Source organism: Coregonus lavaretus, assembly GCF_964263955.1.
Source record: "Coregonus lavaretus genome assembly, chromosome: 3".
Classification (NCBI taxonomy): Eukaryota; Metazoa; Chordata; class Actinopteri; order Salmoniformes; family Salmonidae; genus Coregonus; species Coregonus lavaretus.
In genome coordinates this window covers 30734432-30752269 of record NC_139990.1, presented here as the reverse complement: position 1 = coordinate 30752269, position 17838 = coordinate 30734432, and the positions used below count along the sequence as shown (strand labels likewise).

Sequence of the window (17838 nt, the reverse complement as noted above, 5' to 3'; positions counted from 1 at the left end):
AGTTGATTTCTTCAAACCAAGCTGCTTACCTATTGCAGATTCAGTCTTCCCAGCCTGGTGCAGGTCTACAATTTTGTTTCTGGTGTCCTTTGACAGCTCTTTGGTCTTGGCCATAGTGGAGTTTGGAGTGTGACTGTTTGAGGTTGTGGACAGGTGTCTTTTATACTGATAACAAGTTCAAACAGGTGCCATTAATAGAGGTAGCGAGTGGAGGACAGAGGAGCCTCTTAAAGAAGAAGTTACAGGTCTGTGAGAGCCAGAAATCTTGCTTGTTTGTAGGTGACCAAATACTTATTTTCCACCATAATTTGCAAATAAATTCATTAAAAATCCTACAATGTGATTTTCTGGAATTTTTTTCCTCAATTTGTCTGTCATAGTTGACGTGTACCTATGATGAAAATTACAGGCCTCTCTCATCTTTTTAAGTGGGAGAACTTGCACAATTGGTGGCTGATTAAATACTTGTTTTCCCCACTGTGTATATATATATATATTTTTTACTTCGAACTGAGAGGAGACACGACAAAATTTTAAACAACATTTTATTGACGCAAGAGGATTGTCACAATCTGATGTCCCTTGGCATCTGGCTAAAGGTTTAGTTGTTTCCTGTAAAAGTCCCTCTCAACAATGGTAGTTCCTGTGGTTATAACAAGCTTCAAGCCAGGACTTAAAAGGTCACAGGTTTTAGCCAAATGTTGAAATAATGTCACTTTTCCCATCACAACAAGGAGGAAACCTTGTCTTTTCTTTGCAAGTCTTTAGTATTTTAAAGTATTTTAAGAGGCATCTTGTTTTGGATTGATTACCTTATCTATCCTAAAAAAACGTATTATTCACAATATCATGCTGTACAGTTTCATAGACCACTCAAAAAGTCAAATTAATTTATTAAAAGAATTGGCAGAGAAAAAGCTTTGGCACACAGCATAAACGATGCAATAAAAGTAACCCAAGGTTACTCATTAGGTACAAAACTAAGAAACAAAACAAGCAACCCTGCTCCTAAATCCATGGCACACCAGTGGCCCAGGCAACATTAATTATATTAAGTACATACTAGCATATAAAACAAAGATAAAATACAATCAAGAAATATACACAAAAACCAAGTAGACCAGTATGGTAAAAACAGAAGAGCAGCACCATGTGCTGTTTCAGAAATTACTTTCAAGGAGCTTGGAGGAAGCGTAGACTCAGAGGCTCCAATGAAAGGTAGTACTAGTGTTGTCTGATGGTCTAGTGCAGTAGACACACCACTAATACAGACTCCCTGAATGTTATGCAAAGGCACATTTCCGCTCCATTTCTACACTGCAGTGAACTTGAAACACTTGGAGCTATGTGAAATGATTAACAGTAGTCCATCTCACAGTACGCTAAATGGATTCCTCCCCCTCCGAGTTGATGAAGATCTCTGGATCTAGGATTTGGTCTGCACCCGACAGTCGAATCGTATTTATATCCCCAGTGCTCTTGAAAGTGTACAGCTCATTGTCCACCATCCTGCGGTCCATGAAGCCCATGCTGTCCTGGCGGTCTATGGGCGTGCGAGGTCTCGACGGGATGAAGGATTCCGACGGGTCCAGGAAAGGTCTGTACATGTCATTCTCAGGCACCAGTTCAGGCTCATGGTCTGCAGCAGTCTCTGTGATCTCAGGCACACCGTCCTGGAGCGGCATGAATGTCCGGTAGGTGTCGACCGGCTGTCCTTGGAAGTGGTCCTGGATGGTGCCCACATAGCTGGGCTCGCGGAGCAGGTGGCCATACACCATGGTGTCTTCGATGGAGGCGTATACATGAGACTCGTTGTCCGACCGGGTTTTGGGGAACACGCCGTCGCCTGGGATGAAAATATTCCCTTTCCTTATGTAGATGGAAGCCTCATTGACCATCGTTCTTTTCTTCTTCCTGTAAAGCACGAAAGAGGAATACAAATGGTTGAGTCAAACAGACAATCTACAGTGGAGGAAACAGCCAAGTCGTACAATGTCCTCAGATTGACCTTAACATAAAATCTATACAGATTGTTTTGGTGAGGCAGGTGTTCTCACCTTAGCACCAAGCAGACGACTGTCAGCACAATGATCATAAGGAGCAGCACTGCTCCCACAGCCCCCAGGATGCCTCTCAGGAGCAGCTCTACAGAGACACACACAAGGAGATAATCATGATTAGATATGGTAAGAATTACTGTAGCAATGAAATGGGGTGCTGGTTTATGAGCAGGCTGAAAGACAAGTTGCATGGAAGCATTATACTGTACATCCTCTCTTGTGACAATGTAACTTCCATGTAACAATTCAAAACACTATGGCAAGTTTCAAGTTGATAGAGCAAAGAGAAGTGGAGTTATTAGGGTTTAATTGAGGAAGTAAATAATGTTTTACGAAGATGCCATTTTCTCATCTTTTGACGTATTGCTTAGATTTTCTCAAACGCACTAGAGACAGTAATACATGCTGAGTTAAGGTTCACAACTGAATTGAATGCTGTTTTTTTTTTTTTTTTTTTTTATCAACACCTGCTTTGGCATACACCTTCCTACCCTCAAGAACATCAATCAGTTTCAAGTTGATAGAGCGAAGAGAAGTTGAATTATTTGGGTTTGATTGAGAGCGTAATATTTATTTGTAGAAAGTTACGATTTTCTCTTCCATCTTTGACATATCGCTTAGCTTTTTTCATACTTAGTAGAGGGATGAACATATATTCTGAGTTGAGTCAAGCTTCACTGCCAGCACCCCTAAATACAGTGTTGATGATTATGAGAACATCAAGTATCCCTAATAAGTGCACTAAGTGTATTGACGTCGTTTAAGAAATATAAACAATTGTTTTCTTTTTCCCTCAAATTTAAGATCTCTTAAGAGTTATTGAAATAACCAGAAAGGTCTTGAGAGACAAATGCTAGAATTATGCAGATATCTTAAATAATAATAATAATAATATGCCATTTAGCAGACGCTTTTATCCAAAGCGACTTACAGTCATGCGTGCATACATTTTTTTACGTATGCACAACCGTGGTTCTCTGTAGCTCAGCTGGTAGAGCACGGCGCTTGTAAAGCCAAGGTAGTGGGTTCGATCCCCGGGACCACCCATACACAGAAATGTATGCACGCATGACTGTAAGTCGCTTTGGATAAAAGCGTCTGCTAAATGGCATATTATAATTATATTATTATAATTCAGTCACAACTCCATAATAACATAACAAACAGGTCCTTACTGCTAGTCTTCTGCAGGGTGACCTTGCTGAGCACACTGAAGTGTCTATCCTCCGGCAAACAGTTGGACATGTTGAGGTAGAAGCTCTCGGCGACCAACAGCTTGTCCTCTGCCTCCTCATCCTCCCTGTGACTCAATATCTCATCTGGAGAGCCCAGGGTCTGCACCTTGATGCAAGTGTGCCCCTGGCCACACTTCGGCTGGCTGATGTTGGTGAACAGCAGGTTGGCCTGGAGGTGGCCCGGCAGATTGACGATCCAGGACACGGTGGAGTACGGCTTCATACCGCTGGGCCAGTTTGGGGTGGCCAGGAGGGCAGGGAAACCCATTCTGGGCTGGACTGTATATATGATGCTCTCTGAGAGACAAAGTAAGTGATGAGGAACAATCATTTTCTAAACATTTTGAACACAGTGGTTGAAGAGAGGGAGAATGCAATTTTCCACTGAATCCATTTTTTAAACAAATCCCCTTGCTATTGATGTATTTCAGTGCCCTCTTGTGGATGTTACACAAGGAATCATAAAAAGGTAAGTGAATAAAGTAACTGTCCAGTGTTTCCAGATTTCTATGAAATGTGACCTATAATTAATTACAATATGAGCAAAATAGTTTTCCTTCCAAAAAAAGTGTAATTAAGTATGTTAAAAATAAGCTTTTCTGTGTTGGAATGGTGTAGGCGTACCTTAGGCTGTGGCAGTCACGAAATTATGTCAGCCGGTGATTGTCAAGCAAATAACTGCCGGTCTCACGGTAATTGACCGTTAATTAACATAAACACATTTAGCATCTCCTGGCTTCCACACATAGCTTACAAGCCACTGATGCAGACCTTTGGAACATCTACATTTGAAAAAGTGTAATAAATCCATGTCTACACCTTCATTCACAATAAATCCATTATTTATTTTAGACAGGTCTAAAGAAACAAGATATGAAGAAAATGTAGTCTATTTCAGAAAAACAGAATAGCATACTCTGAGTTGTCCTCTTGTTAGGCCCTGATCTGGCTATGCCATATGGCTGTGGGCTACACTAGTTCATTTAGCAGACAAGATTTGGCATTATTTTATAGTATGAAGAATACAATTTAACAAAGCTGAATAAAATAGAAAGGATATTTTCTCCAAACGATTTGAGGGAGTAAGCACATGCGGCTAGTCTGTGTTGAGCGGTTAACAAAGAAATAGGTACTCCTATATGCTTAATTTTTTAACTTTAGTTCTCCTACCAACGTTGGGCTATATGTTTTGATTTTTCATACATTGTAAGGCTGCATGATGCGACTCTAATTATGATTTGAAAAAAGTTGCCTGCTTGCGCAAACAGTTTTCACTTCAAATGTCTCTCATTCACAATTTGACAAACACTTGATAATGCCTCGAATTTCCCGGTGGCATCCCCTTTGTGTGGCTGTAATGCCCACAAAATAATCCATGCCTTTTGCAGCCAGTGGCCATTGTGCTCTTGGGCTAAATATATGAATTATAATTCCCCTCTCCTTGAGTGCTACGAAGCGCCTCTCACTCACATGGCTCTCCATCATGTGATCGGGTCTTTCTCACAGGCTACATGTGAAGACAGACACATCAGGGATGCAACTGTGCGTGTCCTTATCCAATTCCGAGGTGCATATTGAAGATATTGGAAGAACTGTCCACATGTACTTTTCGTCAGCCAACAAGATGAGTAGGCCTAACAAACAGCAAAAGCACTAGCCTATGTCAATCTACTATCCCCCATAGCACAAATGGTCCTCTGTAGCTCAATTGGTAGAGCATGGCGCTTGTAACGCCAGGGTAGTGGGTTCGATCCCCGGGACCACCCATACGTAAAAATGTATGCACACATGACTGTCAGTCGCTTTGGATAAAAACGTCTGCTAAATGGCATATTATTATTATTCTATTCTGTGCGAGAAATAAATATTCCAAACATAGTCTGGGACAGGTGTGGGATGCGATAGATTTACATTTACATCATTTAGCAGACGCTCTTATCCAGAGCGACTTACAAATGGGTGCATTCACCTTATGATAGCCAGTGGGACAACCACTTTACAAATTGTTTTTTTATAGTATATTTTTTAATGATCTTTTATATATATATATATATATATATATATATATATATATATATATATATATATATATATATATATATAGTTTTTGTTTTGTTTTTGAATTTATTTTATTATTATTATTATTTTTTTTATTATAGATCCCAAATTAATTCAACCACTAGCATCAAAAAACCTTTTTTACGCAATGAAGCTGACGCAACAGATCAGAACGTTTAGCTTACAATGTTGATAAACTATTAGGCTATTTCTTCACATTATAAGCGCAGCAATGCGCACACGGCAATAGGCTATAAGCGCGAATGTTCCATTAGCGGGAAAACACCATAATCAAAAGTGACCGCAAATGCGATTATGCGTGTAATGCTATATTTCCCAAACTTGAAACTCACGCGCTGCTTATGTATGCCAGTTGGGCTCTACACCCCTTGTAAAGCGGATTAATGTGCTTAATTTTAAGAAGTTATTTGGCCACTTTAGTTGTGGTACAAACCTTTTCAAAATATATACAGTATGGGGGAAAAAGTATTTAGTCAGCCACCAATTGTGCAAGTTCTCCCACTTAAAAAGATGAGAGAGGCCTGTAATTTTCATCATAGGTACACGTCAACTATGACAGACAAAATGAGGGGGAAAAAAATCCAGAAAATCACATTGTAGGATTTTTAATGAATTTATTTGCAAATTATGGTGGAAAATAAGTATTTGGTCAATAACAAAAGTTTCTCAATACTTTGTTATATACCCTTTGTTGGCAATGACACAGGTCAAATGTTTTCTGTAAGTCTTCACAAGGTTTTCACACACTGTTGCTGGTATTTTGGCCCATTCCTCCATGCAGATCTCCTCTAGAGCAGTGATGTTTTGGGGCTGTCGCTGGGCAACACGGACTTTCAACTCCCTCCAAAGATTTTCTATGGGGTTGAGATCTGGAGACTGGCTAGGCCACTCCAGGACCTTGAAATGCTTCTTACGAAGCCACTCCTTCGTTGCCCGGGCGGTGTGTTTGGGATCATTGTCATGCTGAAAGACCCAGCCACGTTTCATCTTCAATGCCCTTGCTGATGGAAGGAGGTTTTCACACAAAATCTCACGATACATGGCCCCATTCATTCTTTCCTTTACACGGATCAGTCGTCCTGGTCCCTTTGCAGAAAAACAGCCCCAAAGCATGATGTTTCCACCCCCATGCTTCACAGTAGGTATGGTGTTCTTTGGATGCAACTCAGCATTCTTTGTCCTCCAAACACGACGAGTTGAGTTTTTACCAAAAAGTTCTATTTTGGTTTCATCTGACCATATGACATTCTCCCAATCCTCTTCTGGATCATCCAAATGCACTCTAGCAAACCTCAGACGGGCCTGGACATGTACTGGCTTAAGCAGGGGAACACGTCTGGCACTGCAGGATTTGAGTCCCTGGCGGCGTAGTGTGTTACTGATGGTAGGCTTTGTTACTTTGGTCCCAGCTCTCTGCAGGTCATTCACTAGGTCCCCCCGTGTGGTTCTGGGATTTTTGCTCACCGTTCTTGTGATCATTTTGACCCCACGGGGTGAGATCTTGCGTGGAGCCCCAGATCGAGGGAGATTATCAGTGGTCTTGTATGTCTTCCATTTCCTAATAATTGCTCCCACAGTTGATTTCTTCAAACCAAGCTGCTTACCTATTGCAGATTCAGTCTTCCCAGCCTGGTGCAGGTCTACAATTTTGTTTCTGGTGTCCTTTGACAGCTCTTTGGTCTTGGCCATAGTGGAGTTTGGAGTGTGACTGTTTGAGGTTGTGGACAGGTGTCTTTTATACTGATAACAAGTTCAAACAGGTGCCATTAATACAGGTAACGAGTGGAGGACAGAGGAGCCTCTTAAAGAAGAAGTTACAGGTCTGTGAGAGCCAGAAATCTTGCTTGTTTGTAGGTGACCAAATACTTATTTTCCACCATAATTTGCAAATAAATTCATTAAAAATCCTACAATGTGATTTTCTGGATTTTGTTTTTCTCAATTTGTCTATCATAGTTGACGTGTACCTATGATGAAAATTAGAGGCCTCTCTCATCTTTTTTAGTGGGAGAACTTGCACAATTGGTGGCTGACTAAATACTTTTTTCCCCCACTGTAGGCCTATGGGCTAGGCTACATGAGGTGTGTGACTATGATTAGAAAAAGTCGCAAAAAAAGGCATTGTTTCTTGCCTTACACTGGGCATTACATTTACATATACATCATTTAGCAGACGCTCTTATCCAGAGCGACTTCCAAATTGGTGCATTCAACTTATGATAGCCAGTGAGACAACCACTATTTTTATTTTATTTATTTTATTTATTTTTTAATGGGGGGGTGGGGTGTAGAAGGATTACTTTATTTTTTTTAATTATTTTTTTATTTTTTATTATTTGTTTATCTTTTTTTTTTTTTTTGGTCATTTAGCAGACGCTCTTATCCAGAGCGACTTACAGGAGCAATTAGGGTTAAGTGCCTTGCTCAAGGGCACATCGACAGATTTTTCACCTAGTCGGCTCGGGGATTAGAACCAGCGACCTTTCGGTTACTGGCACAACGCTCTTAACCACTAAGCTACCTGCCGCCCGTTTATCATCATTCAGAAGTGATAATATATCATTCACAAGTGATAGACTAATATTGTCACCCATCAGACTATTCTTGATTTAATCTTGTCTTTACATATCATAAATAATGTGTGTGAAATTAGTTTTGATTTAGAATGGACCATTATCATGCACCTGTCTCGGAACAGGGGCAGGGGAAAAAAATACGTCATCTATGAACTTAAACAGGGAATGGAGGATGCTTTTCCCGTCGTTCATTTTCATGCCAGCCAGGTAGGCTATACTCGGGTTGTAAAGAATAGCAATGTGCTTAACATTAGGAATGTTGAGAAATAAATAGTAAGTCTATAGAAAGCTGATGGGATCCTCCTCTTTTTAATAGAGGCCATCACTCTTTTGAGCTCTCATGAAGTGTTTGATTAGATTTTCGATGACATTTGCTTTGATGTAAGAGTGATTATAGGGACAATAGAGTGCTGAGTACCAGGCAGTTAGCAAGTTTGGTAGGCTACTAATAACCATCAGCAGCATCAGCACTTGGAGAAGCCTAATTACAGTGACTAAATGGTCACATGGAATTTGACTGCCTTCATGACTCGTGACCGCCGGTGTGGCGTTAATACGGTCAACGTAACAGCTCTAGGCGTACCCCAACAACAGAATGGTGTGGGCGTATACCGGTCATTAAAAATATTAATTATAAATAGACTGCTGATTGGCCAGCTCATCCTCCTCAGGAGTATGATATCATACTCTGAGGAAATAGCAAATACTTTTTAAACGGTCTGTTTGAGATACAAGTTTGATACAAGTTTTTAAAGTCAATTTATGCTTTGGCCACCAATGGGGATATAGGATGAGTCCATTTGGGTATAAGTTAACAGAATATGAGATTTTCACTGGACAGTTACTTTAAAAGATTTAAAACATGAAAAACAAAAGATTGCAAAGATGGTTAGTTACCTGAAATTTCGTCACTGAAGGACACATTGAGGAAAGGCCCTTGAATCAGGCTAAGGTCCTTGGCTGTGGCAGTGACAGAGACGTTGGAGTGCACTTGGACTTTGTGAATGACGCCTTCGGAGCAGAAGTAGCCAATGGAGGACCCATCACCCTCGGCTATGTGAAGGGAGACACTGCCATTGCACTCCTGTCCTGGCAGGGACTGCCTGAGGTTTCCTGTGGGGGACAGTAGATCCACGGTGCCATATACTGGGATGTTGAGGTGCCAAGTGAAGCTTTCTAGTAGCGTAGGGAGGCACGTCGGCATTTTGGGGACCGTGAGAAGAGTCCCACTCACCGAGCACGACTCCAAACTCTGGCATCCTGGAATAGATCCACAAAGGCTTGAGATGTTATAATAGTTTACAGACAGGGCCTTCAGAGTATTCACACCCCTTGACTTTTTCCACATTTTGTTGTGTTACAAAGTGGGAATAAAATGGATGTCATTTTTTGTCAATGATCTACACAAAATAGTCCAATGTCAAAGTGGAAGAAAAATGATAAAATGTGTCAAAAAAATCTAGAAAAATAAAACACATATCTTGATTAGATAAGTATTCAACCCCCTGAGTCAATACATGTTAGAATCATCTTTGGCAGCGATTATAGCTGTGACTCTTTCTGGGTAAGTCTCTAAGAGCTTTCCACACCTGGATTGTGCAACAATTGCCCATTATCCTTTAAAGAAATTCTAAAAGCTCTGTCAAATTCGTTGTTGATCATTGCTTGACAACCATTTTTCAGGTCTTGCCATAGATTTTCAAGCAGATTTAAGTCAAAACTAACTCGACATTCACAGTCTTCTTGATAAGCAACTCCAATGTAGATTTGGCTTTGTGCTAAAGGGTGAATTTATCTCCCAGTGTCTGGTGGAAAGCAGACTGAACCAGGTTTTCCTCTAGAATTTTGCCTGTGCTTAGCTCCATTCCATTTCTTTTTTTATCCTGAAAAACTGTCCTTAACGATTAGAAGCATACCCATAACATGATACAGCCACCACTGTGTTTGAAAATATGGAGAGTGGTACTCAATAATGTGTTGTATTTGCCCCAAACATAACACTATATTCAGGCCAAATCTTTTACAGTATTACTTTAGTGCCTTGTTGCAAACATGATGCATGTTTTGGAATATTTTATTCTGTACAGGCTTCCTTCTTTTCACTCTGTCAATTAGGTTAGTATTGTGTAGTAACTAGAATGTTGTTGATCCATCCTCAGTTTTCGCCTATCACAGCCATTAAACTCTAACGGTTTTAAAGTCACCATTGGCCTCATGGTGAAATCCCTAAGCGGTTTCCTTCCTCTCCGGCAAATGAGTTAGGAAGGACACCTGCATCTTTGTAGTGACTGGGTGTATTGATACACCATCCAAAGTGTAATGAACAGTGGTGGAAAAAGTACCCAATTGTCATACTTGAGTAAAAGTAAAGATACACTACCAGTCAAAAGTTTGGACACACCTACTCATTGAAGGGTTTTTCTTTATTTTTACATTGTAGAACAATAGTGAAGACATCAAAATGATGAAATAACACATATGGAATCATGTAGTAACCAAAAGTGTTAAACAACCAAAATATATTTGATATTTGAGATTCTTCAAATAGCCACTCTTTGCACATGCTTGGCATTCTCCCAACCAGCTTCATGGAGGTAGTCACCTGGAATGCATTTCAATTAACAGGTGTGCCTTGTTAAAAGTTAATTTGTGGAATTTCTTTCCATCTTAATGCATTTGAGCCAATCAGTTGTGTTGTGACAAGGTAGGGTTGGTATACAGAAGATAGCCTTATTTGGTAAAAGACCAAGTCCATATTATGGCAAGAACAGCTCAAATAACAAAGAGAAACGACAGTCCATCATTACTTTAAGACATGAAGGTCAGTCAATATGGAAAATGTCAAGAACTTTGAAAGTGTCTTCAAGTGCAGTGGCAGAAACCAACAAACGCTATGATGAAACTGGCTCTCATGAGGACCGCCACAGGAATGGAAGACCCAAAGTTAACTCTGCTGCAGAGGATAAGTTCATTAGAGTTACCAGCCTCAGACATTGCAGCCCAAATAAATGCTTCACAGAGTTCAAGTAACAGACACATCTCAACATCAACTGTTCAGAGGGGACTGTGTGAATCAGGCCCTTATGGTCGAATTGCTGCAAAGAAACCACTACTAAAAAGGACACCAATAAGAAGAAGACACCTGCTTGGGCCAAGAAACACGAGCAATGGACATTAGGCCGGTGGAAATGTGTCCTTTCGTCTCGAGTCCAAATTGGAGATTTTTGGTTCCATCCGCCGTGTCTTTGTGAGACGCGGATGTGGGTGAACGGATGATCTCTGCATGTGTAGTTTCCACTGTAAAGCATGGAGGAGGAGGTGTTATGGTGTGGGGGTGCTTTGCTGGTGACACGGTCTGTGATTTATTTAGAATTCAAGGCACACTTAACTAGCATGGCTACCACAGCATTCTGCAGCGATACGCCATCCCATCTGGTTTGGGTTAAGTGAGACTATAATTTGTTTTTCAACAGGACAATTACCCAACACACCTCCAGGCTGTGTAAGGGCTATTTTACCAAGAAGGAGAGTGATGGAGTGCTGCAGAATTGAGATGGTTTGGGATGAGTCGGACCGCAGAGTGAAGGAAAAGCAGCCAACAAGTGCTCAGCATATGTGGGAACTTCTTCAAGACTGATGGAAAAGTATTCCAGGTGAAGCTGGTTGAGAGAATGCAAAGAGTGTGCAAAGCTGTCATCAAGGCAAAGGGTGGCTATTTGAAGAATCTCAAATATAAAATATATTTCGATTTGTTTAACACTTTTTTGGTTACTACAAGATTCCATATGTGTTATTTCATAGTTTTGATGTCTTCACTATTATTCTACAATGTAGAAAATAGTAAAAATAAAGAAAAACCCTTGAATGAGTAGGTGTCCAAACTTTTGACTGGTACTGTACCTTAATAGAAAATAACTCAAGTAAAAGTGAAAGTCACCCAGTAAAATCCTACTTCAGTAAAAGTCTAAAAGTATTTGGTTTTAAATATACTTAAGTATCAAAAGTAAAAGTATTCATAATTTCAAATTCCTTATATTAATCAAACCAGACAGCACCATTTTCTAATATTTTTAATTTAAGGCTGGCCAGGGGCACACTCCAACATTCAGACATCATTTACAAATGAAGCATGTGTTTAGTGAGTCCGCCAGATCTGAGGCAGTAGCGATGACCAACTGGGCCCCGTGTAGCTCAGTTGGTAAAGCATGGCGCTTGCAACGCCAGGGTTGTGGGTTCGATAAATAAAATGTATGCACTCACTAACTGTAAGTCGCTCTGGATAAGAGTGTCTGCTAAATGACTAAAATGTACATGTAAATGTAATGTTCTCTTGATAAGTGTGTGAATTAGACCATTTTCCTGTCCTGCTAAGCATTCAAAATGTAATTTTGGGTGTCAGGAAAAATGTATGGAGTAAAAAGTACATCATTTTCTTTACGAATGTAGTGAATTAAAAGTTGTCAAAAATATAAATAGTAATTACAGATACCTAAAAAAAAACTACTTAAGTAGTCTACCAAAATATGCCCTTCTTTTCATGGGAAAACCTTCTTTGTGGTTGAATCTGTGTTTGAAATTCACTGCTCAATTGAGGGACCTTGCAGATAATTGTATATGTGGGGTACAGAGATGAGGTAATCATTCAAAAATCATGTTAAACACCATTATTGCACACAGTGTGAGTTCATGCACCTAATTATGTGACCTGTTAAGCAAATCTTTACTCCTGAACGTATTTAGGCTTGCCATAACAAAGGGGTTGAATACTTATCATCTCATGACATTTCAGCTATTCATTTTTTATTCATTTGTAAAGATTCACAAACAAAAAAACAAAAATTTGGGACATTATGGGGTATTGTATGTAGGCCAGTGACACAAAATCTCAATTTAATCCATTTTGAATTCAGGGTGTAACAACAAAATGTGAAAAAAGTCTAGGGATGTGAATACTTTCTGAAGGCACTGTACATGAATATTATTGGTGCATCACATCCTTAGATTTGGATAATACACAAACACAAAGACCATTTGTTCTAGCTTTGTCACAAAGATACTCTAACAACAAGCTTAAGTGAGAATGGCATAAATACTGTCCATAGTACTATAGTTCCTATGTCAAGTTAAGTTATTTTGGAGGCAATACATGCAATGCTACTGTATGTATTGTTACAGTACCTATGGTTTTGCTGGCTGTCAGATGTAGGTCTTCACTTGGACAGTCCAGGAAAGAAAGGCTGGCTTTGGTCCCTGAGGGAACTGTGATTTCCTCCTGGACCACAGAGTCCTTCCTCATCTCACAGTTGGAGTCAGAGCCCCTCTTCTCAATGTGGAGGAATGGCCCTTCCTCCTCTGACAGATTTATAGTGCAGAGAACTGACCAGGAATACAAGACAGACAGGCACAATCATCCTCGGAGAAATAGGTTACTGATCACCACTCAATTAATTTGATTGAATGAATGATCAGGCTAATTTTATGCCACAATAAGTTTATTCAAAAGTTTATAATGGAAATATTAGTGGTATATTGGTTTGGAAAAGTCTAGGTTTGGTTTAACAGATTGCATGCAAAGAATAAATAAGCATCTTTGGATCTTATTTGTGATTGATTACAACACAAATCATGTCATATAACAATTTATGATCGCCAATAGTCTTTGTACCTGGATGGCCGCTCCTCATTACAGAGAGCCTGAAGTGGAGCGACAAGCCCTGTTTGGTCCTGTCTGTCTCACAGTTCAACATGGTCATGGTGAAGCTGCCCTGCCTGTGTGTTGGCTGGGGATCCACCAGGGTCTTCTGGATGCCCACCTCCCCTCCCTCCTTGTCGTACATCACCATTACTTTCTTCTTCCGGCAGAGAGGCTCCGTGTGATTTAGGAAGTTAACTGTGTAGTTATGCATGCCGGGCACCATGAAGTCCCACCTCATCAGGTCATCGTCAGGAAAACCTCTAGGGTAGTTGGCTGAGAGAAAGTTTGTATCTGACACCCCTCGAGGTAGACTGACTTTTACCACAGCCAACACTGGAAGGAAGAGGGTTAAATTAGGTATAATGACATGAGTAATTCTGTCAAGGGAGGTCTACCGAATAAATATAGGCTAATAGAGATTACCTCAGTGACCTCAAAAGGCATTCATTTTCTATGGCTCCTCCAACAGCTGCCAGACACTCACTTTTAATCTCCGGCCCAACAGTGACCTTGAAGTCCAGCGGCTCCAGCTTCCTGTTCCCAGGGACCTGCAGGGACACTCGGCCCTTGTACAGCACCTGGACCGTGGTGATGGTGCCATCTGGGCAGAACATGCCGATGGTGGCGGGCCCGGTGCGCTGGTACGTGATGATGGTGTAGGTATGCTCGTCAGGACAGGTTTCAGAGGGTGGGATCTGTCTCATTCCCGGCGATGGGAAGTCCAGCTGGAAGGACAGGCGGGGTGGAACCTTCAGGTCCCAGGTGAAGGTTCTGTTGAAGTCTGGGAAGAGGGAGGACTCCGCCTGGATGATGTTCCCGCTGCAGGCGATCTCTGTGCAATCTGGAGGAGGAAAAACATCCAATTGGCGACAGATCATGCGAATATTCTAAAATCTGCATAAAGAAAATATGCGCATTTTCCACCCATGGTGTGTTTCCACCAAACTAACTTGTTTCAGTGCGTGATGATGTGGTGCACACAAAATGTACTTTTTCACTTACGTTTTAATGTACCGAATAAAAATCTAAAAGTTCAATGCGTTTCCATCGCATTTTCAACTCTGCCAATAGGTTGGTCACAAAAACTGTTGCGTTAAATAGCAAATGTGCCTACTCTGGTCTTGGCACGTGCGCTCTAGCCAACCGCTCAGATCCAGTACGGGTAGGCTGTGCGGGTAGACTAGTCTACATGATTAGATTATTATGGATAAGAGAGAGAATGTTATTATCTGTCAAACGGCAGTCAAGCATCGATCATCATGTCACCAGAATAAGACCCTCAATATTTATTGAAAAGGAGCATCAAACTCATCACTGTGTAACACCCTGTGAAGTTCATCATAATTTATTTAATCTGTAGCCTAATAAACTGAATGGTTTCCCCAGTCGTAGTGTGAAGACCACACATCATATTATAGCCTGACTCCAAGTTTACTTCGATATGATGATTATTATATAAATATTTGCGCATAATTAATTTTAGACACAAAAAGTTCCCACCATGTCTAACGAACAAATTATCTATCGCCATTTATTAAATTGTAACGAAACCTCCTGTTGTTTCCATCGTGATTTAGTTTTTATGGGGTATGACTCTACTTGCATAAAATATTTGGATGGAATCGTGGTTAGTGAAGCTAACTGATGAGCAGGGTTTACACTTTTGAGACTCTCTTATTGGGTCCATTGTGCCAGGCAAGCTCAATCAAGTGCTACAAGAAAACAGGTCTGGTCAGGGCCCTGTTGAGGCGAGGAAAATGGGTCGGAGGCATCTTACCAATTTCCCTGTTGATCTGCACACTGAAGACATATTGTGGCCGTGGGCAGGTGAACTTCACAGAGGTGTTGCGGGCGTCTCTCAGGACGAGTTCTTTGGAGGTGCAGGTAGGCCCCTCCCCAACACACACACTGCACTCTTTGGCTTTGGTGTCTCTGCTGATGGTAACGATAGTGTCTGGCTCTGGGGTCACTGACATCATCCGGCTCTCTGAGGAAGATTTGAAACGTAAGCACTCAAACTACACTGAACAAAAATATAAATGCAACATGTAAAGTGTTGGTCCCATGTTTCATGAGCTGAAATAAAAGATCACAGAAATGCTCCATTCGTACAAAAGGTTATTTCTCTCAAATGTTGTGCACAAATTTGTTTACATCCCTGTTAGTGAGCATTTCTTCTTTGCCAAGATAATCCATCCACCTGACAGGTGTGGCATATCAAGAAGCTGATTAAACAGCATGATCATTACACAGGTGCACCTTGTGCCGGGGGCAATAAAAGGCCACTCCAACATGTGCAGTTTTGTCACACAATACAATGCCACAGATATCTCAAGTTGAGGGAGCGTGCAATTGGCATGCTGACTGCAAGAATGTCCACCAGAGCTGTTGCCAGAGAATTGAATGTTCATTTCTCTACCATAAGCCGCCTCCAACATCGTTTTTGAGAATTTGGCAGTACGTCCAACCGGCCTCACAACCGCAGACCCATTGTGAGGCCCATATTTTTCTTTCAAGGTACACTACATATACAAAAGTATGTGGACCCCCCTTCAAATGAATGGATTCAGCTATTTCAGCCACACCCGTTGCTGACAGGTGTATAAAATCGAGCACACAGCAATACAATCTCCATAGACAAACAATGGCAGTAGAATGGCCTGTATTGAAGAGCTCAGGGACTTTCAACGTGGCACCGTCATAGGATGCCACCTTTCCAACAAGTCTGTTCGTCAAAATTCTGCCCTGCTAGAGCTGCCCCGGTCAACTGTAAGTGCTGTTATTGTGAAGTGGAAACGTCTAGAAGCAACAACGGCTCAGCCACGAAGTGGTAGGCCACACAAGCTCACAGAACGGGACCGGCGAGTGCTGAAGTGCGTAGCGCATAAAAAATTATCTGCCCTCGTTTGCAACACTCACTACCGAGTTCCAAACTGCCTCTGGAACCAACGTCAGCATAAGAACCGTTTGTCGGGAGCTTCATGAAATGGTTTTCCATGGCCGAGAAGTCGCACACAACACTAAGATCACCATGCACAATGCCAAGCGTTGGCTGGAGTGGTGTAAAGCTCACCGCCATTGGACTCCGGAGCAGTGGAAACACATTCTCAAGAGTGATGAATCACACTTCACAATCTGGCAGTCTGACAGACTAATCTGGGTTTGGCAGATGCCAAGAGAACGCTACCTGCCCCAATGCATAGTAGCAACTGTAAACTTTGGTGGAGTAGGAATAATGGTCTGGGGCCGTTTTTCATGGTTCGGGATAGGCCCCTTAGTTCCAGTGAAGGGAAATCTTAATGCTACAGCATACAAATACATTATAGACGATTCTGTGCTTCCAACTTTGTGGCAAAAGTTTGGGGAAGGCCCTTTCCTGTTTCAGCATGACAATGCCCTCGTGCACAAAGCAAGGTCCATACAGAAATCGTTTGTCAAGATCAGTGTGGAAGAACTTGACTGGCCTGCACTGAGCCCTCACCTCAACCCCATCGAACACCTTTGGGATGAATTGGAACGCCGACTGCGAGCCAGGCCTAATTGCCCAACATCAATGCCCGACCTCACTAATGCTCTTGTGGCTGAATGGAAGCAAGTCCCCGCAGTAATGTTCCAACATCTAGTGGAAAGCCTTCCCAGAAGAGTGGAGGCTGTTATAGCAGCAAAAGAGGGACCAACTCCATATTCATGCCCATGATTTTGGAATGAGATGTTCGACAAGCAGGTGTCCACATACTTTTGGTCATGTAGTGTACGCATACAGTGACGGAAAAAAGTATTTGATCCCCTGCTGATTTTGTACGTTTGCCCACTGACAAAGAAATGATCAGTCTATAATTTGAATGGTAGGTTTATTTGAACAGTGAGAGACAGAATAACAACAACAAAATCCAGAAAAACGCATGTCAAAAATGTTATAAATTGATTTGCATTTTAATGAGGGAAATAAGTATTTGACCCCCTCTCAATCAGAAAGATTTCTGGCTCCCAGGTGTCTTTTATACAGGTAACGAGCTGAGATTAGGAGCACACTCTTTAAGGGAGTGCTCTTAATCTCAGCTTGTTACCTGTATAAAAGACACCTGTCCACAGAAGTAATCAATCAATCAGATTCCAAACTCTCCACCATGGCCAAGACCAAAGAGCTCTCCAAGGATGTCAGGTATAAGATGGTAGACATACACAAGGCTGGA

The 17838-nt window shown here is 41.3% G+C and overlaps 1 protein-coding gene across 3 annotated transcripts in view; it reads right to left on the bottom strand.

Moving 5' to 3' along the window:
- Positions 1–527: 527 nt before the first annotated feature.
- Positions 528–17838, bottom strand: part of LOC311126904 (CUB domain-containing protein 1-like) — a 33448-nt gene continuing 16137 nt past the window's right edge. For all 3 annotated transcript variants that reach the window (XM_084158598.1, XM_084158600.1, XM_084158599.1), the window contains 8 exons: positions 15423–15632; positions 14130–14486; positions 13616–13978; positions 13129–13326; positions 8848–9210; positions 3236–3592; positions 2058–2145; positions 528–1914 (listed from right to left, as the gene is read on the bottom strand). In XM_084158598.1, coding sequence (XP_084014724.1) covers positions 1383–1914; positions 2058–2145; positions 3236–3592; positions 8848–9210; positions 13129–13326; positions 13616–13978; positions 14130–14486; positions 15423–15632 — 2468 coding nt within the window. In that variant the 3' untranslated portion in view covers positions 528–1382. The remainder of the gene's footprint in view (positions 1915–2057; positions 2146–3235; positions 3593–8847; positions 9211–13128; positions 13327–13615; positions 13979–14129; positions 14487–15422; positions 15633–17838) is intronic.